This window comes from Taurulus bubalis, assembly GCF_910589615.1.
Source record: "Taurulus bubalis genome assembly, chromosome: 2".
Classification (NCBI taxonomy): Eukaryota; Metazoa; Chordata; class Actinopteri; order Perciformes; family Cottidae; genus Taurulus; species Taurulus bubalis.
The window spans coordinates 40,544,287-40,561,635 of NC_136590.1; the positions used below are offsets into that span (position 1 = coordinate 40,544,287).

The 17,349-nt window shown below is 46.6% G+C and overlaps 1 protein-coding gene across 1 annotated transcript in view; it reads right to left on the reverse strand.

The window, feature by feature from the left end:
* Positions 1-16,349, reverse strand: part of atp2a3 (ATPase sarcoplasmic/endoplasmic reticulum Ca2+ transporting 3) — a gene marked incomplete at its 5' end in the record, with an annotated part of 35,290 nt that extends 18,941 nt beyond the window's left edge. Inside the window, 5 exons of the mRNA XM_079214487.1 lie at positions 1,702-1,840; positions 2,274-2,378; positions 5,363-5,445; positions 5,771-5,788; positions 16,232-16,349. Of these exons, the coding sequence (XP_079070613.1) occupies positions 1,702-1,840; positions 2,274-2,378; positions 5,363-5,445; positions 5,771-5,788; positions 16,232-16,349 (463 nt within the window). The remainder of the gene's footprint in view (positions 1-1,701; positions 1,841-2,273; positions 2,379-5,362; positions 5,446-5,770; positions 5,789-16,231) is intronic.
* Positions 16,350-17,349: the final 1,000 nt, after the last annotated feature.

The window sequence follows — 17,349 nt, forward strand, 5'->3', positions numbered from 1 at the left end:
CCGTTTATTTTACCCCCTAGCGTCCCGTTCCCATGGAATAACCTCAGGCTAATCTGAGAAAAATCAGGAAAATATGAACGTGTTCTCCTGGTCGCCGTATGCCCTGCATGTTGCAGTCAGGAGACTGTGCTCGACCAGCTGTTTACTCCTGTTTTAAACTGCTAAGCAACGACATTGAACCAACAAAGGGCTTAGAACATGCCCGTGTGTATTTTTTACAAAAATGCAGCAGTGTGCATAGCACCCCTATCGTACCTCCTCTCTAAATCAACTTGGAGTGGCTTTGCCCACTGCCTCGTCTTCAGCAGAACATCCAGCCGCCTCCATAAAAGGGAATATCCTCAAAGGATCAGATCGATGATGGCGTACATTGAGAGGAGAGTGCACAATGCCGCCAACCACACAGACATCTTAAACCCTGAATAAATGTATTAAAGTCCACTATAATATATGTATGAGTTTAGGTCAGACTAACAAGGGATTCTTATCGGTAGCTCTTCCAAATAGATTTTTTTTTTTATCAATTCTCCCTTATTCAAACAGCAGATGGTTCATTTCGAGTCCCATCTATTCTCTGCTCCACGCCGTCATCACAGGTGTCGTTTAAACCTCGACCCCCGGCGAACTTCAGCGGCGCCGAGATGAGCCGGACGTTGCCATGGTGACACTGTTGGTGTTGCGACGTGGTAGTGGTAGTACGTGTGTGTGTGTGTGTGTGTGTGTGGGTGGGGGGGGAGATACGTTGCGCATACGTTTTGGTGCTTGCCTCCTGTGCAGGCTTGTCTAGGTGATTGATGGAGGACACCGGCCGTAACAAGCCCAAAATTCCAGGGAAGTGCTCCCCTTCACATGAACCCACACACAAGGTGCAGTTCCCATTTTCCCAAGAACGTGATGTCAGTTAGACTCTGTCGAAAAGGCAGGCAAACAATTTGTGAAACGGATTATTTCTCTTTTTCTTTCTTCTTCTTAAAATCGAACAGCGCCACGGACTCACTGTAACCAACGCAGCATGTATAATCCCTCCGTGCTGTGATTATGAATGAGCGCTAAGATCTCGCTCACACATCCCGGGCTCTCCCTCTTCTCCGAATCACTAACCATGCAAGGCCGAGGATTACTCTCTCTCCCCCTCTCCCTCTCCTCAAAGAAAGCATTTAAAAAGCGGCCATGTTGATGGCGAAGTGATCTCCTTTGGCGCTGCATGAGCGCACGTTAACTCCAGCACACGCACACACACACACACACACACACGTTCTGGAACCAGAGTGACAACAAGACTATTTTTAGACGAGGCTTCCCACACACAGTCATGTTTACAACAGGGGGATTGTGTGTGTGTGTGTGTGTGTGTGTGTAACTTGGAGGGAGCTAACAAACATCTAGCAGCGTCCAGGTGGTGAGACTGAGAGCATGGAAAGCAAAGAGGGGAAAAAAGGGGGGAAACTGTGGAAAATTAAACTGGGCCTTAAATACAAGGGGTGACCACAGCCACTTACACAGAACCACACACACACACACACACACACACGTTTTGAGTTCTTCCAATAGTGTTTCCAGACTCATGAATGGGTGGCAAAGGCTGTGTGTGTGTGAGTGTGTGTCTCGGCAGCAGCACGGTGCAGGCAGCTCCGAGGTAGACAAAGGGTACATTAGTCTGGGTGAGTGACAGTCACATTGGGGCTGCTGGGTGTGGCTTACCTGCCACCTCCACGATGTCTCCCGGGACGATGTCTCTGGCTTTGATGTTCTGGACCGCCTTGCGGTTCATGCGGTACACCTTCCCCATCTCCGGCTCGTACTCTTTCAGAGCCTCGATGGCGTTCTCGGCATTCCGCTCCTGCGTAGAGAGATGTGAGGAAGCGAGAGGTAAACTGACAATTGATCAAGCAGGTTATTCTAAGTAATCTTTTTTTTTTAAAGCATGCAAGGCAAACACACAAATAGACAAGGCTTTTGAAAATGAAACCCTCTTAAAAACCCCACCAGGTAACACTTTGCAGAGTTATCCACTCGACGGCCTCGTAACACTTTGTATGTGTCGTTTTGGCCGCTCGTTGTTTTAAAACAGAGCACACGGGTAACCAGACTCCGCAGGTGAGGCCTGCGCATCCTGCAGCAGCTGCTGGACGGGATAAAATGTTTTTTTTTGGGGGGGGCTTTACAGTCTCGTTAGCCTTCGTAACCATGTGAACGCCTCTGGGGAAAGAAACAACGCTACTCATGCGCGTCAGCACTTTGCACAGAGACACGGGACGAAGAGTAAGTCTCACCTGCCAGACCCCGATAACAGCGTTGGCGACGAGGATAAGAAGAATAACAATCGGCTCGACAAAGGCGGTGACCGTCTCCTCTCCCTCCTCAAACAGAGCCAACACCTAGAGGAACATACAGGACACGGGACATTAGCGGTCACATTTTACACTGCAGCTCCCATTGCAGGCATCTTCAGGGACGGCTTGATCTGGAACACAATTTGGGAGGAAACGCTTTTTTATTTGTGAACGTTGTTGCAGGAAAATCTGGAAATAAAAAAAAAAAAAAAATATATATATATATATATATATATATATATATATATATATATATATATATATATATATATATATATATATATATATATATATATATATATATATATATATATATAGAGAGAGAGAGAGAGAGGGGAAAGAGAAGCTGGAGGACTGTTTTCAGTGAGGTTGCTTGGGGCAGTATACCAGTGCACCAGCATCACGCGGTATTAAAAAATGCTGGTTATCATAAAGCTGACATGTCTCACATCCAGCAGGAAACAAAAAACAGTATTTAAAACAAAGTACAATTAAATGATCCAGTTCTAATTAATCAAATATGCATTTATCTATTTCACTCAGTAGACCATTTTAAGTTTTTTTCAAAAGTAGAATGACTTTTCCAACAATGAATGAATAACACACAAAAAAAAATAAAAAAATCAGAATATGACCATTTCTAAGACAATGCCTGCAGGAAACTAGCCCACAAGAGATTACTCTAAATGAGCCCAGCTCTGCAAGAGCCTATCATGGAGCCCGGTTTAAATCCAGTACACCAAAGCCTCCTGGACAGTAGGAAAATCACACCCAAACTCACATTTACATAAGGATTGTGTGAGCTCGACTGCTCTGTGTGGTGTCTCGTCAGAGGACTGGGTACTGGGATGTGAGGCTCGAGACAAGAGTGACAGCTCTTGTGGCAGCCACAAGAATTTGGACAGTTTAACAAATGTTGAATTCATTTCTAGTCAAATACCCTCGCTTTAAAAACATTAAAATAATAATAGGTCTTGAGCTCCGAGATGAGATGCAACTGACGTCTGGAGTATGTGAGACGACGTCAGTGACTGTATGCTCAGATGGTGCGTGGACCACGAGATCTAGAACTTGTTTTTTTGTTTTTTTTACTTCAGCCTCTGGACACAAAGTTGGTCACATATAATTCTTTTATCCTACAACGTACTTACAAATGACGCCGTTTTTTTATTTGAGAAATGTCAATCCAGTAGGGATGTTTATAACAAACAAAAAAGTGGTTTCATGACCACCGAGGGGACAAATATACCAAACAGTCCCTCCATGCTGCCTTTTCTCTCCGGCCAGATGAAGTACGATGGCAGCTGAATACTAACGGCTTCTGAGGTGTCAAAGGTGTCAAAGATGGCAGCCACTGTTAGCTGCTGTAATAAGCAATAAAGTGCATCTTTAGGACATCATAACAGAAAAAGCTGCCCGCTGCAACACAGAAATGACTTTGACAGCTTTTGTTTTTTTATTTATTTCGTTGCTGAAACAAAAAATACTGCACAGCCAAAGCAGCAGCGAGCCAGCGAGCGAGAGAGAGATCTACTTTTTCACGATCTGATGGGTCTTATCAAATGATAAAGAGGGTACGGTCTCCCAGGTGTATCGAGCGGCAGGGCGTGTGTCGAGCTCGGCCGGAGCCCGGTCGATAGCTCATCATTCCCCATCATTTGGGACGGTAAATCTCCCCTGTCTGGAGGGAAACAATGGCCGCCCTCTCAGTGAGGACTGCTCAAAAAGACACTTCAGAGAGGCGTCTGAATACCGAACTGCTACTTTCACGCCAACTAGGAATGCAAATGGGGAGACGAGCAGGACTTAATTTGGGTCTGAGAACTCATCGAGGGAATTTGGTGGAAATTTAACTGCCTTTGCGTTTGGCTATCGGAGGCAAATTTGAGCCGATTTAAGGTTCTTCGGAATAAAAGCTTCATCCGCAAAATAAATATCCCCTTTCAGCTTTGGAACATCAGCTAGAATGTAAAAAACACATATCAAAAGGACAAAAAAAAAAAAAAACACTCTTAAGGTCACCTATTGAAGAATCTAACGTTAAACAAAGAAGGCTAAAAATACAATGCAATTGTCCGTTGACTTTTTAAGTACTTCCTGTAGTCCACAACTCGACTCCACTTAGTGACGCGGGAAACCAAATTAAAGCTCGGCACCTCTTTATTCCTTCAACTCAAAGGGAGGAAGTGCACGGATAGTTTGAAGGTGGCTGGTGTGGCTTTCTGTGTGGCTCTGCCCTACTAAGTCTGCTTGTGGCTTCCGCAACAAGAAAACAGATCATTTATAAAAAAGGACAAAATGAAGTGGTTTGATCATTTGAGGCACCATTGATGAATAGTTTGTGAATACCCCATTGCTGTAACTTATGCGATACATTATAAAGTAGCCTGACCCGGCCTGCTTTGTCTGATGATACGTTCTCGTATCATGCAAAGGAGGCCGGAGAGTCTCATCGGCCCACTTTGAATATATTCAAAACCCACAGCCAAGCCAGTCCCAGGTTCAGGTTTACCTCTTCCTCCACGTCTCTCTACTGTCGCCACTCCCCGGTGACGGAGCAAACAGCGAGTTAAAAAGGTTAAAGAGCACTGAAGACAAACCCTGAGGAAGTGTGCGGTGAGGAAAAGCTGCTGTGGAGTGTGGCCTGCATGTGACTTTGGGTCAGATCAGGTCACAAGGAAGCTCGCTTCAGTGACCGAGCTGAAACTCCATCGTGCAGCCTTGTTCCACTGTAAACAACCTTTCTGAGCCCGATTTACACGAAGAAAAGTGGAGCCAGCGCTCCAGAGTCCTGCGCTTACAACGGGTGGAGGAGATGTGTAGTGTCATGTACAGTTTTAGAGCAACTTTCCTACGTTCAGAAATAGCAACAGCAATTCCATCCCGAGACACCGGGGACGTGCTGTAATAGATGGGAAGAAAGAAGAAGAAGAAGAAGAAGAAGAAAAGTCTCCACCACTCAAAAGGGGTCAAGATCACCAACAAATAAAGACCAAGAGGCCTTTCTCAATGAGCTGGGTCGTACTTACAAAGGAGACGCAGGCGGCGAGCAGCAGGATCCGGACCAGGAGGTCATCAAACTGCTCCGCCACCAGCTCCCACAGGGACTTGCCTGAAATACGCAGAGACATATACACATCTCACACACACACACCTTTATGCATCGCACACGCGCACACTCAAAAGTTTGAGGTTTTGAGTCAGGACTCAAAGTGTGCCCTTATACGGGTAAAAAAAAAGGATCTGTAAGATGTATTGTCGGTAGTTTCAGTTGTAAAAGACAGACAATCCCTGTATTTACAGAGCAGTAGTGGTGTGTGTCCACCTGTGCAGGGGTTTACACTCCCAAAGTCTAGCCCTGGGTCTACAGAGAAGAAAGGATCCTGGTTCAAGACACCTAATCAGGTCGTAAAAAAAAGGAGTAAATCAATATTTACCTTCTTCAGCTGGGAGCTCTGTGGGTATCACACCACGCCCGGTTGTGAAGGAATGGAAAAGAGGGAGGAGAAAGACAAAGAGCAGTTAATACATTTGATGAAGTCTTTGAGACGCATGCACACAATACAAATTGCCCTGCAGTGTCGCTGCGCTTGGATATGATGAGAAGAGGCTCAGAGCTCAGTTGCATCTTTACTGACATGAATGATATGCTCCCGAGACAAATGATCCTTTATGGGTTCGCAGGATCTTTTAAAGTCCACCTGCAGTACTTTTAGTGTAGCTTCAGGCCCACAGTATCAACACATTGTCAACATATAGACACATAAGACCTTTGACACAGAGGGGAACTGAAATCGTCAGATCACGTTACAAAATCACCAAGAAGATGAGGCTCAATACGATTTCCAAGACGAAGAAGGAGCGGTCTTCTTCTTACGTTCTATTTTTCTATGCATGTTTTTTTTATTCAGCAATCTACCCATTCTTAATGATTTGTCTGGTCAATAAGGCAGTTTCAGTTCTGTACTCCATTGGGCCAAGTTGGCATATTTATGTGGCTTAATGATGCATCAGACTGTCAAAAACAAATTTAGTTTGATATCATAGAAAACAAAATATTCACATTTGAGAGACTGGAAGCTGTGGATTTTGCATGAAGAGATTACTGAAAATAATAAAATGATCAGAGTGAACAATTTGACAAATCAATGTGATAATAAACTATTTGTTACATCCCAATAATAACCACTTAACCTAAAAGTGTCACTATTTGATTATGTATTGTACCAAGAATATTTGCTTTTTTTTCTTTGTATTTATATGTGGCAGCTAAATCAGAACGAGCAACATGCTGATAATCAATGGTTTAGTTGATTTATAAAGTAATAAAAGATAAACATTTACTGGTTCCAGTGTCTCAAATGTGAAAATGTGCAGATTAGTTCAGTTCGGAAGGGTAGTCGGGCAAAACTAGACGTTTCTTAGACCCGCCCTGGGACCTTGTGATGGCTATTTCTCAAGTAATTTAAAACATAATTAAAAGATTAAACATTGGAAATAATCAATAGTTGAAGCCCTATCTGAAATTGCTTTCAGAATAAAGCTACACTTTTTTGCTGTGGTGTCATTGACATTCATGCCGCAGCCTCAGTCTCTGAACTGCTGGAGTTTATTTCTCAGCAATCAGCGGTGCCCACCCCACCCCCCTTCCCCCCTTCTTTCAGTATGTAGGCAAGCTCCCACAAAAACAAACCCAAGAATCAAAACAGGTCCCTTGTTTCTTTCACATCATCTTCACTTTCATTTGAAAGGAAAAGATGCTTTTATTGTTGTTTAATGGAGGAGCTGAGCATCTTATCTGGTTTGATTACCAGCACACAACACCCACCACACACACACACACACGAGTCACTGGTGCGAGTAGAAAACACATCAGTCGTGTTCTAATAATCATTCCAATTGACAAGTGAGACACGGGCGCGCTGAGTCACGCCGTTTGTCAGATCCTCATCCTCCTCATCCTCCTCATCCTCCTCATCCTCCTCCGGCAAGCAGCGACCCAACGGGCCCAACGCAACAAACATCCATCACATCTGAAGCGCTCCACGAGTGACGGCAACACACATCTGATGCTCCTTTTCGTGCATTTGTCCACCGCCAAAGTCTGCGTTCTTGCTTAGTCATTGCCTTGTGGAAGAGTCGGTGCTCTCCTTTCAGCAGTGGAAACCTCGTGTTTCTCTGCATGTCTCGTCCAGACCGCCACACACACACACACACACACACACACACACGGGCCTCCAGCGTGACCCTGTGGCGGCCGGGAGAGAGGCCGGGCCATGACGTGATCCTCCTGCCAAAAAAGCTCACGGCCGCTGGCGTTACGCATGCCAATGGCGGAAAAGAGAGATTGTTTCTCATCTCGACTCCTGGAATCGTCCCACGGCTTTTCACGTGGTCAAAACACACCGAAGGCACATCTGGGAATTTTGCCCAAAGGAGATGAAAAATGTCTTTCGGGTGAAATAACTTTTCCTAATTTGGCTTGTAATAAAACTCGGGGGGGAGCGAAACGGATTGCTGCAGAACAATAACATCTATTAAAAGAACAGAGAGGTACTTCAGCCCAGATCTTTGAACCTCAAAAGTCAAACCTGCGCACGATATCTGCTGCATATTATTCTCCTCGCATAACAACCGTCTTAGAGGCTGAGACTGATCTTTGTCTCCCGGCCTTGAGAGGAGCTTCGCAAACTTTGCCGTCTGGAGAGTTGTCAGCGTTCAGGTTGGACACGGTTGAACTTGCGGGGGCTGCACTCTGCCAGCAGAAGCAAAACTTCAGAGGAGTGGGTTCCATGTTTCCTTGCTGCACCAGTCTGACCGACATGAGGCCCGTTTGACCGTTACTGACCTGGTTTGTAAGGCTGCGACTCGACTGCTGGAGACAAAGATGGACTGACGGAGGACAAGACGGGCAGAAGGGGAAAGAGGGTGGGGGGTGAACGGGGTTCCCCGGCTTCCTTCTGCCAAGGATTCCCTCAGTCATCTGAGCCTGTCAACCCGAGGCTTGCCCAGGCACATTCCCGAACGATGACTTCACCTCTCTCTCCCTCTCTCCCTGTCCCTGCAGCACATCCCCTCCCAGCCCAGACAATGAATAAAAGCGCTTGTTTGCTCGCAGAGGGGAGACACTTCCTGGAGACGGGTTGCCAACAACAGCAGAGAGCTGGTTTCTGTGTCCAGGGGGTCAGGAAGAAAAGCAGGAAACTGGCCTAGGAATCTACCTCTCTGCGCTGCAAACTATCTGCTGATAAAATAAAAACAAGTACCTTCTAGTACCCCGCACCACAGATCACATCGCAGTGTGTTGCCTCAGCAGTATGAGCGAGCGAGAGTTCAAGCCACTCTTGTGGGAACTCCAAACATGAGAAAGTTTTCAGCAGTTACCATGGCGACTTGGCTCATGAAGGCTCCTTGAAAGCGGGCGTTTCACGAGGTAATCTGCCAGCGTCTGTCAAAAAGATTCCCAAGAATAACTGTTGCGCAACCGACGAGGCCTCGATGCAGCTCCGAATGTAAAACCTACACATTCTGACGTGGACAGGATCACCCCGAGCCCCCGCAGGCTGCTAGCAGAGTTAGCATGACTGGTAGCACGCGGGCAAGCAGACACGCCTCCAAAACAAACAGCCGGCCGCCAGCCTCTAAAGTGCGAGCAGGGAGGCACAGGTAGAGTAGGTGCACGGGGGTAAAGCCTTGTGCTGCTTCTGTAAGTGGCCCCGGCTCCAGCCGCTGACTATGAGAATGTAAAGCAGGTCTATAAATACCATGATGGGAACCCCTAACGACAAAGTCCACTAGAGCTTCCTAGATCTGCTCACACTCCAAATGTATTCTCCCACCGGAAAGGCCTGAATGCATTAACCGTATCAATTGTGAACAGGAGGCATCGCAGGTAACTGCAGAGTAGACGTCGGCAGTCTGCTGGCAACGGCGATGTTTCCGCTATTTACAGAAATGTCTGTTCGATGCCCAGAAGGCTTCCCTTCTCTGAGGAGTGTCAGAGGCTATCTCCTGGAGCCACGCCGACCTCTGAAGACTAAGCCGGGAGGATCTGGCACAGAGGAGGAAGTGGTACCAACGGGTCCCTAATCATTCCTCTGCAGCACAGCGACACGCCGCTTCCCTCCAGTCATTACAGGCCCGGAAAGCCCTCGTGCTGGATTAAAGCGGCTGCACTCGAAAACACAAGGATTCAACAAAACAATGTGTACCGTCGCAACATAAAGGCATAACTGAAGCTGATGGGAATTGTCATTAGTTTGAGGTATTAGGTCACAAACCAAAATATTGGATAAACTTGATGGACTCCGAAGTCACTGGAGTGGTTCTAATCCGTCCTGAAGGGGTGGATCTGTAGCACACGTCCACTAGTGTGACAATGCATTCAATATATGATGAGAAAGTTCACAGGATAAAAGGAAAATGACCATCTGGTGGATTCCTCCTCTGGGGACCATGAATGAATGTCTTAATCCAAGAGTTTTAATGTGCATATTCCAGTCTGTACCCTCAATCTTAACTACCTCTACACAGCACTTCTGAGGAGCTGCTCATAGCTTTGTAATTGGCTGATAGTAATTTGTTAGATTGTTTTTACAGACAGTTTTGGGATGCATTAGTAGGAACATTTTGCTCCATATTTGCAAAGAAGTCATATTTCATTTAAAAGACAGTCAGTATATAACTAGCTATGAGTTATTAGGAGGAATAATTATAGTGCTCATTTCCTCTGATGCATTTGGGGCAACTTAAAACTAATAACTGCATCCTGTATTGCTGGTCTATTCCATTTGTATTTAACTTCACTTTATTCGAACCCGTTGTTAATTTGAATTCTATCTTAATGGACTTCATTGTGGTTTTAATTGCTCATCGTTTGTAAATGTCAACCTATTGCTTTTCTTTGCATCCGGGTTTGAAATGTGCTGCACGAACACAGCTGCCTTCTCTTTGCCTACAATGTCACAAAAGGTTTGAGTTTCTTTGTCACTTATTTTGTAATGCCAAGCGAACTTTTAAAAAAAAAACAAAAAAAAAAACAGGCAAATGTGAATGCAATGCACGAGTTAAGAAGCAGTTTCAAAGCACACACGATTTTCTCAGTTCGCTGCAACAGGATGAGCCTCGAGCTGCACTTATATTTTCCCAGCTAATATTCGGCAAATGTTTAAAAACCTGCTGACGCATCCAGACTCCTTACTCGTGACAGACAAAAAGGAGATAATGGTTTCCAATTCCGAGAGGCAAATAACAATTTCACCGCGCGCAGGGGAAAGGACACGTGGAGAAGAATGGTGAGATATCCAGATATCCTGCTCAAGGCGGTCATTTCAGCAGCTACGTGTGCTTAACTAACTGATCAACCTGTACTTCTCTCCATCAACTGTCAGAGCTGCACAGAGATACGTTCCTTTGCTCGTCTCGGGAAGACCGTCAGCAATGGAGAACTGCTTCAAAGTAGAGATTCATTTTGATCTTTTCTAGCCAATTAAAAACAGATTCGGCTCAATGGCTGCTGCAGCTGCCCATTGGCTGGACCGCCTCTGATGTCATCGAGCTGTGGTCAGGGGAAAATGTTTTTACGTTTTTTCCCAGTGAGGTTGCACAGAACAGCTCATGGGGAAATTTAGTAATTTTCACATTGGTCCTGTGCGTACATCGAAGACGTTTTACCACCTTATCTTCAACACGTTTTGGTCAATCTGATAACGAACACTGCATTTCTCTGCACACTACTAACTGGTTTCCAGATGCACACGCAGTATACCGCTTGTTGCACAGTAGATTGAATACGTTTTCCGGAGCACACCGAAATAAGCGCCTTGCTCCACATTCAGCAGTCGGAGGAAAAGGAACAGGGCCCGTCAACGGAGCAGGACGTGCATGAGTGATTAGCACAGAGCTCATATCTCGTCGGGCTCGGAGCTTCCTCTTTAAGGTCACAGCTGTGCGAAAAAACTTATTTTTTATATATAAATATAATCTTTTTAAACATCCCAACAGGCTAGCGAGGAGGACGGCACCCGCCACCCACTAGCCAATGGGAGATCCCCCGAATGGCCGACTGAAATATCCGTGTTAACATTATGCTATTTATAGGGTTTATTCTAGGTTTAGAAACCAGAGCGACACTTGTATCCAATCAAATGCCCGGTATCGTACAACGTTACCAATCTGAGCCCAGCAGCAATGGAGACCAGTCAAACTAGGGTTGATTTCAAACTGAGGAACTTTTTTCTAAATGGCAAACAAAACACAAACACATACACCCACTTATATGCCGCTGTAAAGGATGGTGTGACTTTCAGATCTACACTTGACGTGTTACATCATTGCGACAGACCTGGGCACATTTGAACTGTATTCCCCACACACTGTAAACACTCTGAAAATAGTCCCCAACTCGGCAATAAAACGCATCAATTACTCCCGTTTGAGTCAAGCGGTTTGGTTTCACCTTTTATTATATAATAGACATATTTAAGACCTGTTTTGAGAGCTTTACGTCTTCTGTAGGTACAAATAAGCTGAGGCCTGAGAATCACAGACAGCGTGGAAGTTGGAAAGTATTGAGAGACAACGCAATTTTTTGTTGTTGTCTTAAAGAGCGGAAACATTCTGCAGTGGAATTTAATTATAGTCTTTGCAAGGTAGTGTTATCAGACACATTATTTTCAATAAAGTTAATGTCACAATTTTACGTTGTAATGGCGTCGTAGTGTGGGAGGAGCCTCTGGTCCCAAGAGCTGAACAAACATGATCTTGAAATATTTAATGATCCGTTTGGGGTGGAAGATGTTATGACTGATTTGGTTTGAAAACATCACAGATCCTAAATAGACTTTTAGAAGAAAGAAACATTCAAATTAGAAAAGCAGAAGAATGTGGATATAAGTTTGACATTACTACATGGTGAAGTATCCTATGAAATCATGAAACAAACAACAATGTTCGTGTCTCTTCATGTCATTTTCTGTTTTGACACCGCGGCTCATTGTTGTTCGCCTTCTTTCGGCCAAACCTGTCCCATTGAAGCAGAACAGGTTTCCGCATCAGATGCAACTCCTCTTCCAGTACGTTCTTTGCTTTCCTCCCCAGACACACGCGGCCCACTATAATTAACTGGCATGTTTCTCTGAAGGCTATAAGATGACTTCATGTTCACTTCTCCGGTACGCCTGACGTCACGCTACCTGGAAAACACGCATAGCACCTTTGGGTTGCACCTTCTCGTCGGCGGTGCAGCCGGACGGCAGGCGGCCGCGTGTTTGAGAGCCCGGTGACTCAACGTCCTTCCACCAGAAGGCCACGATGATGGTGACTGACAGATGCAGAGGTGGGAGGGAAGCGGGCAAGACAAGTGACAAGCTAGAACAGGATCACAGCTCCTTTGAAGGCGGCTGGGCCTGCGTGCACACCACACACACACACACACACACAGCCCACTAGAACAGGGAAGTGACTCAACACCCAGAGGACTTCAAATTACTTTTCTACAACTTAACTCTCCTTTTTTTTTTCCCTTTTTCCAGCCCACACAAAACCTCTGACGCTGCTACCACAATTTAACTCTCCACTGGACCACGACGGGTGACTGAAGTGGAGGCCGACAAATCCCCGGCTTGAAGAGTGCGCTGCAATGTGCAACCCGTGTGTCGTGTGGAGGAGGAAGAGGAGGAGGAGGGGCGGAGGACTCTCGTTTTTCAAACGCGACAGGCATGAGTAGAACGAGTTGCAGAACAGGAAGAGAAACGACGCAGAGCGAGATCCCACAAGAGGAGGTTGTAATCATTATTTGTGGCAGAAACCGGTGTGAGGACAAGCCCACACGTCGTCTAACACTCCAACCAATCGAATAATCCGAATGACTCCATGTCTGCGGGACAGACAGCAGCTCAGCGGAGATCGTGTGCATAGTGCGCAGCGGATGAAGAGGCGGGTTGGTTTGTGGATGCAGATCGTATTTCATGCTGCTGAAAGCAGATCTCACGTCGGATACTGTATCGTGATGGTGCAACGGCATGCATGGGTTGTTCAACCATAATGCGTTGCACAATTGTACTACCTCTCCTGCAAGGAGTGTCAAGAGGGACAATTTCACAACCTCGACCGCCCTTGAATGCTCACGAATAAAAGTGGTACATTTGACGGGCTCTGATCAATAATACTTCTTAATTTAACTCCCCTTTAATATTTCAAAGTCGGACGAAGCAGAAAAGTCTTTTTTTTTTTCCAAAAGGAGAGGGATCAATAAATGAACGCACTCCTGTGAAGAGGGCCTTCCTTCCGCGGACACTCCCTCACTTGTTCCGTCAGCACCTTTAGAAACTGCTGGCGAGGTCAACCCTTAAACTGGATCGTGAGGACAATGTGCTTTCTAGAAGGGAATAGATGTATACTTTATGTATAAATGTATTGGGGTTGCGAGTGCACAGGACACAGTCACCAAACACCGCAAGCTGTAACAGCACAAACATTCTTGATGCACCCACACACACACAGAGACAGAGACAGGTCTGTGACTTCCTCCACTACATCAGAACCATCCATTTCACGATCAAAGTGATGAACTGCCTTGTAAATTGAGGCCCTTGTAGTTCCCAACAGTACGTTTGCAACGCCTGTGATGAAGCAACAAATAAAACCCCAAATGAAAGGTGTGAATAAAAAGGTCAGCCGTCTCCTGTCTGCAGACTGCTTTGTAGTAAAAGACCATCCAGATGTGGCGGGCTAAGCTCATTTTCCAACGTCTCAAAGAGGGATCAGAAACTCTCACACCTCTCAGCGGGGTTATGCCGGCAGAAGCACATGAAAGCGCCGCCGCAATGCAGGGAAGACCGGGCGGCGTTCACCTGTCTTTACTTACAGCTATAGACAACATTTTAATGCACTTTACTGGAACTATAAGAATCATAGAACCCAATAATCTATAGCATCTTGAAGGGCAAAGAGATAATCCCCTCCTTCTAATTAGGGTCAAGACCTTGAGCCAGTCTGACTGCTGACAGCTCAGCTTTGAGTACAAAAGCCAGAGAACCAAACTATTTGGTTTCCACTCCTAAGTTATCTCCAAGAGCAATGAGGCAGACGAGCTCATCCTGCGTGTCAATTGTTGGGGTTGAGGGGATCCGCTAACAGCTAACAGACACGTCTCAGATGTTTCTAGGAAGCGCTCATCCATCCCAGATATCTGGGATCTCGTGCGAGCCTAAAACATCTCCTCCTCCTCCTCCTCCTCCTCCTCCTCCTCCTCCTCCTCCTCGAGGAGGCAGTGCGACGGCGACTCCTTCCCCTCATCGCGTCCAAAGACCTAAGACGTACACATGTGACGCACCGTGGAGATCCTGTTTGTGGACATGTTGATTTAGGTTAATGATCCTGCTGGTAATGGGACCCTGCTAACTATGCCTCAGAGTGAAACAGTGTGTGTGTGTGTGTGTGTGTGTGTGTGTGTGTGTGTGTGTGTGTGTGTGTGTGTGTGTGTGTGTGTGTGTGTGAGAGGTAAGCGTACCACCCGCGAACATCTCCCTGGAACAAGACACAAGGTCTGCGGTTTGCGAGCAGAGGGGAAGGAGCCGTTTAGCAGCCGTGCATCATCCTACGACGACGCATACTAAAATGCTCAACAAGCCCAGGCCAATTTCATGCAGTTGCTTCCTCTTTTTTTTGGGGGACGGAGGGAGGGGGTGGTGGAGGAGCATCCATAGTGGATAACCCCTGTGGAGTGAGCCTCAGAGGGCAACATACCAAAATAAAAACAACAGAGAGGGGGTGGGGGGGTATTCCCTCCCTCCAGCATGCATCAGTAATGCTCTTCGCACAAGGCAGGCAGGAAGTTCACAGCTAAAAGCGAAAGAGATGTTATCTGTAGCAAGACGTTGCTCTGTTTCCATGAAGTCATCGCGGGCCCCCGGGCAGAGTGAGTGGCTGGCTGCAACAAAAGGGCTACTGTTTGACTGGCACAATGTGCCGCTCTGCTGCGCGGCTTGGACGCACATGCAAATGACGGGCCCGGGACGGAAAGGTGTAGTGATGTCAGGTGGTCCGGGCTTATTGATCCCCAGAGTGTAAGAGGAGGAGGATGAGGACCCACATTGCTCAAGAGAGGCCTTCTTCTCACCTGAAAGCCACCTGCTTTAGAGCAACCACTCGGACAGCGGAGGTTGGAGTCTTCGTGATCTTTATCGCTCGACAAATGTTAAATGACTCCACGTTACCCTACTTCCCTCTGTTATCTTGTAATTTGAAGCGGACACCCTACGCCATGTGTAGGGAACTACTGTTGAAAGTGAAAACAGGTTGTTCAAGATGATCCGTTTCATTCTCACGGCCACATCCTCTTCTACTCCAATGGCCTGCTCTGCGCTTCCTAATCCCAGCATGACGGCCAGGGATGTCACATTAAGGTGTCAACACCTTGGATATAAAGGGGGGGGGGGGGGGGGGGGGGGGGGGGGGGGGCGCTTACATGATGCCAAGTGTATAGTTTCAAACGAGACCAGACATGAGGTGGACCTCATTAAATGAGCTGAATTAAATAATAATAAGTCGGATGAATTAATTGATCTTAATTAGCCAAACAGGGCTTATTTGATCTGGGTCACCTAACTTTAACTGGTGTGATATTCAAGGAATGACTTCAACACAGCCGTGTGCATCAATGCATGTGCCACTAACATGTCCAACAGTGCGCGCAAGAGGGAACAGGCTTCTTCTCTTTTTGCTTTTTCGCTGCAGCCTGAAATATAACGGCGGCAGTTGGATTTCCTGCCCAAACGAATCGATGCGCGCCGTGTGAGATATATAAACACACATATATATATATATATATATATACGCAGCAGCAGCAGCTCTGACCTGAAATGAAGGTGAGACAGACGCAGAGGACGACTACTCACCGTTCGGTCCGTATCTCTCCACGTTGACTTTGACTTGCTCCAGAGTCAGCCCGGTGTTTTCGTTCACGCCGAAGTTGTCTAAAACTTCGGTCGCCGATTTCGTGTGCGCGTTTTCCATCTTGGCGGACTGGGCTTAGATGGTCGGCTCCAAATGCATGTAGTTGAGGGGCATCTACTGTGGGGGGGGGGGGGGGGGTGGTGGGTGCGGGTGGGGTAATTTCCACCGATGCACGTCGAGGCGTCTGCGAGTGTCTGTCGGTCCGCTCCGTCACCTGTTTCCCCCACCTGACCAAAAAAAAAGCCACACTCCGGATCCGCGGCGCAGACGCTGGTGTCGCTCTGTTGCTCGGCTGCTGCTGCTGCTGCTGCTACTTCATCTCCATCTGAAGGTGTGCGCCGTCTGCGCCGCGGAGGACCGCCTCCTCGCTCGCTGGGCACGCCCCCCTGCGCTCCCATTGGCTGCGCCGTACCTGTGCCTCGTGCGACTACAAACATCTGCCTTTTTAAGCACTCGGCTCCGTCGCGTTTGTTAACCTGTTCGTGCGGTCACGTGGCGTCAATGCGTTGCTCTTTTTGGTGGTAAAGTGCCTTGCTCAAGGACACTGGTGGTTGGTGGTTTGCTAAGGCCCCCAAAACATTGCTGTTCATGTGAGAGTGGCACAGGGACAGGACTCGTTTTGAGTGTGAGTTTCGGAAACTGCCCTGGGGCCAGCTGCACAGGGATTAGCTTAAATCAATTAGGCCAATTTCAGGTGTGCTCTCAGACTAGTCAAACATAATTAGACCGACTCATTTTAAGCTTACAGAGAAAGCAATTAGTCGTCCTCGGAACTGACAAAAACGGAGGAAAGCGTGCACGTGGGTTTAATTGGCGGTTTGTTGCGCAAAGAAATAATGTCCCTCAAGATGGCCTGTTGTCACAATAATGTATGTATTTTTGGGATTTACGCAATTCACACATCCCCCAAATGTGTCCATGCATCGTTGATCCAGAGAAAAGAGTGATCGCTTCCTTGGGATGTTTGAAAATTAAACACAAGTTCCTGAAATGTGCCCGAGATAGTTTTATGACTATGGTTTTATCTTACTCATGTACATGGATGCAGTAGCTTCTACAA